The sequence below is a fragment of the Pipistrellus hanaki genome, assembly GCF_964339955.1.
Source record: "Pipistrellus hanaki genome assembly, chromosome: 3".
In the NCBI taxonomy this organism is placed as follows: Eukaryota; Metazoa; Chordata; class Mammalia; order Chiroptera; family Vespertilionidae; genus Pipistrellus; species Pipistrellus hanaki.
In genome coordinates, this window is record NC_140505.1 from 186,929,225 (window position 1) to 186,938,674 (window position 9,450).

At 57.5% G+C, this 9,450-nt stretch overlaps 1 protein-coding gene across 4 annotated transcripts; it reads right to left on the minus strand.

The window, feature by feature from the left end:
- Positions 1-619: 619 nt before the first annotated feature.
- NAGA (alpha-N-acetylgalactosaminidase) lies at positions 620-9,194 on the minus strand. 4 transcript variants are annotated; one of them, XM_084879113.1, is made up of 10 exons: positions 9,092-9,194; positions 8,622-8,706; positions 7,531-7,666; positions 6,849-7,020; positions 6,201-6,378; positions 5,787-5,881; positions 4,929-5,090; positions 2,874-3,071; positions 1,687-1,830; positions 620-1,230 (listed from the first exon to the last, which is right to left on the minus strand). In XM_084879113.1, the coding sequence occupies exons 2-10, from the start codon at positions 8,635-8,637 to the stop codon at positions 1,096-1,098; spliced, it is 1,236 nt and encodes a 411-aa protein (XP_084735239.1). In that variant the 5' UTR covers positions 8,638-8,706; positions 9,092-9,194; the 3' UTR covers positions 620-1,095. The 4 variants fall into 4 exon arrangements, with proteins under 4 accessions (XP_084735239.1, XP_084735237.1, XP_084735240.1 ...); XM_084879111.1 differs by having other exon boundaries at positions 7,531-7,669; XM_084879114.1 differs by having other exon boundaries at positions 8,622-8,699; positions 9,092-9,183.
- Positions 9,195-9,450: the final 256 nt, after the last annotated feature.

Sequence of the window (9,450 nt, forward strand, 5' to 3'; positions counted from 1 at the left end):
GTGAGTGGGAGTCATGGCCACTAGAGCCTGGACCATCTGAATGGCATGGGGAAGGGCAAGACAAAGAGGGCCTGGGACCATTGCTGCTCTGCCTCACTGCGTTGTCACACCACCACCACTGTGTTGGGAAGAGAAGGGATGGCTCCCTGGTGTGAGGCAAGTCTGGACTGTCTAAGAGTATACACTGAGTGGCCAGATTATGATGATCTCTGAACACATAGTAATCTGGCCACTCAGTGTATATCCAATATAATAGAAGGCTAATATGCAAATTGTCCCCTCGACCAGGAGTTCGACCAGCAGGCAGGCCAGCCAACTGCCCATGTCCCCTCCCCCTGGCTAGGCTGGTTGGACCCCACCCATGCACAAATTCATGCACTGGGCCTCATATATAATACACACACACACACACACACACACACTGAGTGGTCAGATTATTATGCATTCAGAGATCATAATAATCTGGCCACTCAGTGTAATCTGCAGGTCATTTTGGAAAATGAGGGACAGAAGATGCCCCACATCTTCCATGTGAGGTCAGATTTGAAACCGGCACCCTGTGTAAGTGCCACTCAGAGTCACTGAAGGTGCCCATTGGCCCAGGACCATGTTACAACTATTTGATGAAAGAACAGCTTTATTGGTGACCTGAGGGAGCCAAGGTCACTCCCGTGGGGCATCAGCCTGCAAGGTCTCCGGGCAGGAAAGCCAATTGTGATTCATGGAAGTTCCTGACAAGAGGTCACATCTCCACTCCTAATTATAAGAAAAATTCCAAATCTTGATTTCAGAGTCAACAGAAGGTCAGAGGCCTATGGCGGCTTAGGCTGCCGAGTGGTTCAGCGACATCTGTGGAGCTGTGCAGACAAGGCTAGAGGCCAGGAGGGCACAGGAAAGTGCCCAAGACAAGTTTCCAAGAGGGTTCACACTTGGGCAGCTCGTGGAACCTGGCCCTTTGAGTGCACTTTGGGTCCGATGGGGTCGGTCGCCACGCGGGCCTGGGCAGAGAGAACCTCGCCTACTGGCCCTTGGCACGCCAAGGCTCCATGGCCTGGGTGCAGCGGTGCTGTACAGCCTGTCCCATGTGTCAGCTCCTCATTGCGGAGGTGTTCCCAGCTTCCTGACAGGATACAGGTACCACATCACCACCCCCGAAGGGTTGATGATCACTGTGAAGATGGTTTCAGTCCGGAGGCCACTGATAATGCCACCCGTGTAGACATCCTGGGCCTGCAGCAGGGAGGACAGAAGCAGTGGCACCATAAGAAGAGCCAGGCAGGGGACACAGAAGCCTGGCCTCTGGCCTGTCTGCGCTGGGCCTCCAGCGTGCACTGCGAAAGTGGGAGCCGTGACTCTGTCACTTCTCCACTGGCACAGCCAGCTGATGACCCGATGTAGGCAGTGGTGAAAGCCTCGTCCACAGAGAACTGAGCACCGTGCAGCAGGGCTGCCCAGTGCGGGAGGAGCATGGCCTCCGGGGGTAACAGACTCATTCATACGCAGTGATCCTGTTTGCTTAGCCTGGAGATGCCAGTGCGGAGCAGCACCAGCCTTGGCCTCAGTGCCTGCCGCTGCCCTTGAGCACCTGCCCCAGGACCCAGGGCCTACGGCTCGGGAGGCCTGTGTGAAACCCACCCCCAGCACCGCCTCCCAGGGAAGCGGGGCACTCCCTCCCACAGGGCTCACCTCATACAAGCTGGAGCTGGTGAAGTTGAGCAGGGAGAGGGACCAGCGGAAGCGGTAAGGCATATCCGTCCTGCGGCTGAAGAAGACCACGGCGTAGGCATTGTTGTCCAGGGGCCGCAGGAACACTTCGATGAGGGCCTTGGTCTGGGACAGAAGACGGCTGCTGCTGTGGTTCCTGCTCAGGCAGGCCCTCAAGTCCCCTTCCTGGCCCTCCCTGGAGCCCTGGGTCCCCCTCCCCAGCCCAGTTTCATTCCACACAAAAGCTTAGGGGGGGGGGTGATACCACAGCCCTCCAGTACCCCAACTTATCTAACACTACTTTCCTTCCCTTCCCTGACTTGGCAGATGCTCCCCAACACTTCCTGTGTCCAGCCCCATGCCAGGACACAGGCAGTACTGCATGAGGTCCTGCCTCAGAGCGCGCATAGGATGATGGGAGGGACAGCTGGGGAGAGCTGCTGCACTGGAGTGGCTGGTGGGATGAGGCGCTCTGCCCTGAGCAGCCAAGAGCATGAACCCCTCCTCCCCGGCCTGGCAGGGATCAATTACCTCCTCTGGGCCTCGCCGCCTCAGCAGGCGCACCTACAGGTGTGTAGGGTTGTTCTTACTAGAGAGGGAAGGAGTGTGCAAAGAGCAGGAACTTGGGCAACACTTGGAATCAGGTCCTGTTGTGCTATTTACTAATGATGGGGCCTTGAGCTGTGCTATTTACTAATGATGGGGCCTTGAGCTAAGTTCTTAGACTCTTCAAATCTCAGTTTCCTCTTTTGTAAAACAGGGAAGGAGTATTACTCTTGTGAGGAAATGTATCTAGAATGCCCAGCACACAGTAGGTGATCAATAAATAGTAGACACCGGTACGAGTAATAGTTGTATTCCTTGGCTCATACAACTCCTAAACACTGTAGGGAAGCCCCCGGTTGTCCACCAGACATCACAGTTCTCTGCCAGCACCTATACTTCCTACCTGCAAGGCCTCTCTGTCCCCTGTGCACTGCATGGTGACATCTCCCTTCCCCAAACCCCATGAGCTGTCCTGCTCTGGCCCTGCCCTCACCAGGCAAGTGGGGGACAGTTGGAATAGCCCCCAGTAGACTCTTCAACTGAATGCACCCAGCCTTGCAGGCTCATTCTCAGGGGAGCCTAGTCCCTCCGTCTCGCTTTTCTTCCCACACACACCACAATACCTTGAGAATCCTGCGTCCCTGGATACCTAAGGGATCCTGGTTGATTTTGATCATGAGTGGGTTCTGCAGAATGTCCTTGTTCTGGGCGGAGATGGTCCGCAGGTCTGTGGATATGAAGAGGGGGGCCGCCAGCACTGTCCACAGGGCCATCTGGGCCCGAGCTTGCTCGAAACTGAGGCCAAAGTTCCCAATGAGCAGCTGGGGGCAGAGGAGAGAAGTGGTCAGCCCTGCCCTCTTCAGTGGGGAGGATACAGCACCAACCCCAACCAGCCCCAAGGAGCCGAAGTAGCTGAAGCAAGTGAAGATGGAGGTGGAGGCACGGCCACATGGGAGCCTGGTTTGGCAAACGCCATTCCCTAGCAGTGAGATCTTGGGATGAGTTGAGTCACTGTCCATTTGAGCCTCAGCTGCTTATTTCACCAAAAAAAGGGGGTGGCCGAGACCGGTTTGGCTCAATGGATAGAACGTCGGCTTGGGGACTGAAGGGACCTGGGTTCGATTCCAGTCAAGGGCATGTACCTTGGTTGCAGGCATATCCCCAGTAGGGGATGTGCAGGAGGCAGCTGATCGATGACTCTCATCGATGTTTCTGGCTCTCTATCTCCCTTCCTTTCTGTACAAAATCAATAAAATTTTTTTTTTTTTTAAAGGGAGGGGGGGTGCTGGCCATGTGACGGGTTGTTCAGATGATCCAATGGGATCTATTGCCAAAAGCATTTGTAAACTGAAACACACAAGTCAAGAAACACAGCCAGGGTGGCAGTGGTAGGAAACCAGAACCAGAGCCGGACAGAGTCCCTGCTCTTGCCAGTAGCCACCACCTGCCCTACCCAGTGACCCAGGGCAACCAATCTAGATGGGACACGAACGATTACTGCTCACCCAACATTGTTACCTACTGAGTGTTACCAACGTAACTAAGCATGTACATGTGCCAAGCTGTGCCACGCATCTTAAAGGGTCATCCATTTCACCCTAAAACAGCCCTACAGATAAGGTGGCTCCTATTAATATTTTCATTTTCCAATTGACAAAACGAAGGCACAAGGAGTCCGCCAATCAATGTTTCATTCTCACACTGATGTTTCTCTCTCTCCCTCTCTCAAAATCAATAAAAAATATTTTAAAAGATATGCCAAAACCGGTTTGGCTCAGTGGTAGAGCGTCGGTCTGCGGACTGAAAGGTCCCGGGTTCGATTCCGGTCAAGGGCATGTACCTTGGTTGTGGGCACATTCCCGGTAGGGAGTGTGCAGAAGGCAGCTGGTCGATGTTTCTCTCGCATTGATGTTTCTAACTCTCTCTCCCTCTCCTTTCTTCTCTGTAAAAAATCAATAAAATATATATTAAAAAAAGAAAAAAATATTTTAAGAGATAAAAATTACTAAAATTAAATACACACACACGTACACACGGAGGCACAGAGAAAATTAAGCCACTTGCCTAAGGAACATGGCAGAGCTGGAGCTAGAACCCTAAGGCAGGCCGATTTCTGTTTCTCCAGATGCCCCACTAACTGGCCAGTATTTGTATTTTAATCATCACTGGTATTAAATGCTTGACTAAATGAAGAAGACAAATTGTAAAAATATTGAAGTCACCAGGCCTATGAGTGAGGTGGGTACGAGGGGCCGGTTCTGCCGGTGGAGGCTCTGCAGGACGGTGACAGGGTGCAGGGCACTGAGAGAAGGGTCGGAGGCAGCCTGGGTGAGGACAGGCTCGGGAAGGAATGGACAGAAGCTGGGAAATATTCATGTTTTTCACTCTGCCGGGGAATGATGTCTCACATAGAGTCACGGCAGACCAAGTTCTCAAGTGTCAAGCAGCAGAATTGCCTGGGAAGACTGTCAACAATGGGCATTCCCAGGCCCTCTCCCAACATTCTGATCCAGAAGGTGGGGGTGGGGCGGGGCCCTGGGAACAGAATTGTAAATAAGCTCCAAGGCAAGCCATGCAGCTGGTTCAGACACTGATCTAGAACCCGGCAGTGAGCGGCCAGAGAGAGGGAGCAAGTCCGTCATGGGGATGGGCCCTGGGACATCCCCCCAAGTTGGTACCATGTCTGGGTCGTTCCAGTGTCCGGGGCCTGCCACTGGCTGCAGAATGTCCTGATGGTCCATAAACCAGTCCAGGATGGAGAGCACACTGCTCCAGGAGTCCTGGATGTCATCATAGTTGCGCCACAGGTTACAGACCTCTGCCAGCTGACTGTAGTTCACCTGGGTGTCAGGGAGGCAGAGTCCGCACAGGAGTCACCCCCTGCTGCCCGGAGGCTGCGCAGGGGCTGGGAGGCTCAGCGGGAGACAAGAGGGTGGAGAAGGCAGAGAACCAACCCTCCCTTGTCCAGGAATGACAATGGCCCTGCTCTGGGGCTGCCCGGGCCTCCACTCCATGGATGCTGGTGCCAGAAGCCTGTCCTGGCCTTCCATGCCAGCTGGGGTCAAGCCCAGGGTACGGGCTCAAGGTGGCGCACCACCAGCATCCCGGCTGCACACCCGCCCTGTGTTCCCGCAATGAGTCTCACCCTCTGCCAGCGTCCACCCTCAGGTCTGACCGCACCCTTTCTGGTGCCCTCAGGGCTCAGGCACCCACAGACTCTTCCGAGACGGGCCCCACCTGCCTATCCTCACCAGCCTTCTGGATCTCCTAGCCCACTCAGAACAGCCCAGGTTCTGACCACTGGATGGGTGCGGTGTGCCTGCACATCACGTGGTTCCCGTGCCTTCAGCCCACCTACCAGGTGCCTCTTCTCTAAGACCCCAGGCTGCCTGAGGTGCCCTCTGGGGTCTTAGGACCTTCTCTCTAGACCTACAAATCAGCATGTGGGCAACTATGGTGAGGGCAGCCCTGACTGCACAGGAGGGGAGGAGGCAGGTGTGGGGGACACTGCCAGGTGGGCACACAGAATGGCTTACCAAGGGGGGGAGGCCCCCTTCATAGGCTGGCCAGCTGCAGGAGAAGGCGATGGGGCGGCCTGTGGCATTCAGGGCAGCAGCCATCATGGGGTACCCTGGAGAAGTCCAACCCCCACATTTCAGGCCCGAGGAAGTACAGGAAACAACCCAGGACCTCAACCCAAACATTCTCCCACCAAAGGTGAGGAAACTGGGGCTCAACAGAGGTGCTCCCCGTGCCCAGTGCTGCAAACACTTCCAGGGGGGCACGGTGCTAGCCATCTGTAGGGAGCTGGGAGCCCTGGGTGAGGGGAACTGGGAGACACCACCTCCGAGGAGCCAGACAGACAGACAGGCTCAGCCGGGTGGACACAGGCACCTCCATGGCCACCCCTCCCTGTCCACCTGAAGGCCCCAGCCAGCTGAGCGACTCACCCTTGGCCCGTTCCTCCGGGGTCGAGAAGCAGCCATCCAGCTTCAGCATGTCCACCTTCCACTCGGCGAAGGTGTGAGCATCCTGGACCACCTTGTCTAGCGTGGTGCCCGGGAAACCCATGCAGGTGAAGTTGCCCATGTCCTCGTAGATGCCCAGCTGTAGGCCCAGGGAGTGAGCCTGCGGGGAGCCAAGGACACAGTGGGCTCAGGCAGGACCCTTAGGGAGCCACCTCACAGGCGCATCTGGCCCAGCCCACTCAAACCTCCCACGGTGCCCAGTGACCAAGGAGAGGGCTCCGCTTGCTGGCTGGCCTCGGCCAGCGCTGGTCTTCCCCTCCCTCCAACACACATGCTGGGCTGAGTCTTGCCTCTACGCCTTCGCTTCTGCCATCCCCTCTGCCTTAAATGTCATCTCTCCGGTATCATCTCAAGAACTGCCTTCTCTTTGGAGAACTTTCCTGAAATCCCAGGTGGATGAGATGCCCTTCCTGGCTCCCCCCACCACTGAGGGCCAAAACTAGAGATTTGTCTGTTTCCCCAACAGACCGGGTTCTCAGACGAGGATGGTGGAAATAGAGCCCTACGCAGGGTGAGGTGGAGAGACTGATCGGCCCCCGGGCCAAGGGGCAGGGCTGGGGTGGGGCTCACATAGTCCGCCAGGAAGGCAATGCCGTTGGGGAAGCGCTTGGGACTGGCCATCAGGCGGCCTGTGGCATCGCGCCCACCAATCCAGCAGTCGTCAATGTTGAGGTAGGTGTAGCCCAGGTCCCGCCATCCGTCCTGTGCCAGCCGGTCAGCCATATCCAAGAAGAGCCGCTCACTGGCAAGAGGAGCAGGGTGGAGCAGCTTAGCGGCCTAGCATGTTCCTCATCAGATGCTCTGCGTGTGAATCCAGACTACAAGAACCTTGGCCTTGGGGTCAGCGGCAGACTAAGCCAGGTGACAATTGTAAATGACCCCAGGCAGGGTCAGGAGCCCTAAGCAGGGTGAAGTTGAAAGGGATGGTCTAGCCCCCAGGCCAAGGGGCAGGACTGAGCTGGGGAGAGGGGGTGAGGAAGCACAGTGAGGTCTGGTCCAGCCTTCCCAGTTATCTCCTTTTGATTATCTCAGGGGCTGGGTTCCTGCCCCACACACCTGACAAGCCCCACTGGAGCCCCAAGCTTGTCACGAGGTTGTCAAATGTCCCAAAAGTCACCGACTGCAGCCTCTCTGGGATGGGAGATGGGAGGTGGGGATCTGACCCTGTTCTCTCTTCTCGCTGACTCTCTCCTCCCTGCCCCCACCCTGCAGGGCCGGGGCACAGCTGGTCAGGGGTGTGGTGCTCACTCACCTGATGCAGTTCTCTGGATCCTCTTCACAGTCAATGTTGCAGCGAAAGCGTTCCCAGGCCAGCCAGCCCATGGGCGGCCTCCGCATGAGCCCGTTCTCCAGCACCAGCACCTGGCCCACCAGGGCTAGCAAGGGTGCTGCTGTGGGAGGGTTGGCGATGACCATGAGTGGCTCATGGCCCCGGCCCCCGCTCGACCCCCTCTGCAGGCTGCCGGCCTGCACACTAGAGGAGCAACTCCTGGGCTTGAGGGGGACCTGGCTCCTGCATGCAGTGAGTGAGCAGATGGTGCCAGAGCAGGTCAGTGTGTTTGAGGCCTGGGCACGTCCCCACTTGCTGCTGTTGCCACAGCAGTGCTAGGATTAGCAAAAACTAACAGCTATCCTCTCTATACTCAGACCAACTCCATTACACAGAACTCACAGTGACCTGTAGCTGGATTCAGGTCTCCTGAGTCCCACACAGGTCTTTGCTCTCCTCCACAGATCCCCAAGAGACCTCGAAGGGCTAAAGAGACCAGCCAGGCCCTCGCTGATTTGGCTCGGTGGATAGAGCGTCAGCCGCAGACTGAAGGATTCGATTCTGGTCAAGGGCACGTGCCCAGGTTGCGGGCTTCACCCGCATGAGGGGGCGTGCAGGAGGCAGTGGATGGATGATCCTCTCATTGATGTTTCTCTCTCTCTCCCTCCCCCTTCCTCTCTGAAATCAATAAAAATATTTTTTAAAATATTTAAAAGAAGAAAAAAAAAGAGGTGAGCCAGGTGGGACCTGCACCCCGGGGTGAGCCCTTTTCCTCTTGGGCCTCAGTTTCCTTATCTGTAAATGGAGTTAATGCACGGACTTTACAGGGCTGTTCTCAGCACATGTTGATATCACATAAGATTGGGGCCCTCACTTTAGAGGGGAACTGATTCCTCAGGGGGGAATTCCTTCTCTCCCCGCCCAGCTCCAAGAATAAGAGGAAGACGTCCCCCACACACATACCCACATCAGGGGAGGAGGCCCAGACACCAGAGGGCTGGACTCTGGCCAGGCAGCCCCCACCCCCAGCTGGCCACCGGCCCTCCGGAAGCCACGTCCTCCCATGTAGTTACCTGTCTTCCACAGCATTTCTGTGCACTCAGCGTCTCAGGAGAGGCCCAGATCTGCTTTACAACTTTATATGCTGAACTCTGAAAGCTAAGAAACGTTAGGAAGGTACGGGAGTCACTACCGCCCGACCCTGCGGCCTTCAACCCTGGGCGGGGACTCCCCGGCCCGCCTCACGGCCCCCACTCGCGGCCCAGCCATCACTCCCTCTTCCTTCGGAAACACTGAACAGTGTGTCTCGGACATCAGACCTCCCCCCATGTCCCCCGCCGCCTGCAGCGCTGGGCGCCCCGAGAGTCGGAGGGCGGCCCTCCTCCGGCAGCGCCGGCTCCAGGTGGCCCAGGAAGAGGGGAGACGCCAGGCCGAGACCGGGCTCCGGACTCCTCCCGGGTCCGGGAGGCCGCCTCTGGCCGCCAAAGGCAGCGGCCACAGCGCGGGGACCCCGACCCCAGAGGGCCCGGCCCGCGGCACTCACCTGCCGCCGCCTCCGACCCCCACAGCGCCCGCCCCCGCAGAGCCGCGAAGCCCTGCAGCCGCCGGATTCTGCCAACTGGTTCCAGAGGGCGGGGCCTGACGGCGGCCCGCCTTCCCCCGGAGCCAATCAGAAGCCCTCCAGCAGCGCCGGGCCCCGCCCCCTGAGGAACCTGCCTCAGCCCCGCCCCCTGGGCTCCCGCTGACTCCGCGCCAAGGGGGAACCAGCTGCGCCGCCCGCCCCGCTCCCCCAGCTAGGCCTTTCTCCTGTGCGGGCCTGTGGGCAGGGAAGTATCTGTGCACGCGCAGTAACCAGCTGTGGCGTGGGTACCTGCTGAGGGCTTTGTTAAGGGGGAGTGAGCC

Bases quoted from the DNA above. Each gene is read 5' to 3' on its own strand.
- NAGA (XM_084879111.1), bottom strand. The intron at 5,882-6,200 runs GTGAGTCGCTCA...GGACTTCTCCAG, and splicing joins CCCGGAGGAACGGGCCAAGG to GGTACCCCATGATGGCTGCT. The intron at 1,231-1,686 runs GTGAGCCCTGTG...TCCCTGCTGCAG, and splicing joins CCAGCTCCAGCTTGTATGAG to GCCCAGGATGTCTACACGGG.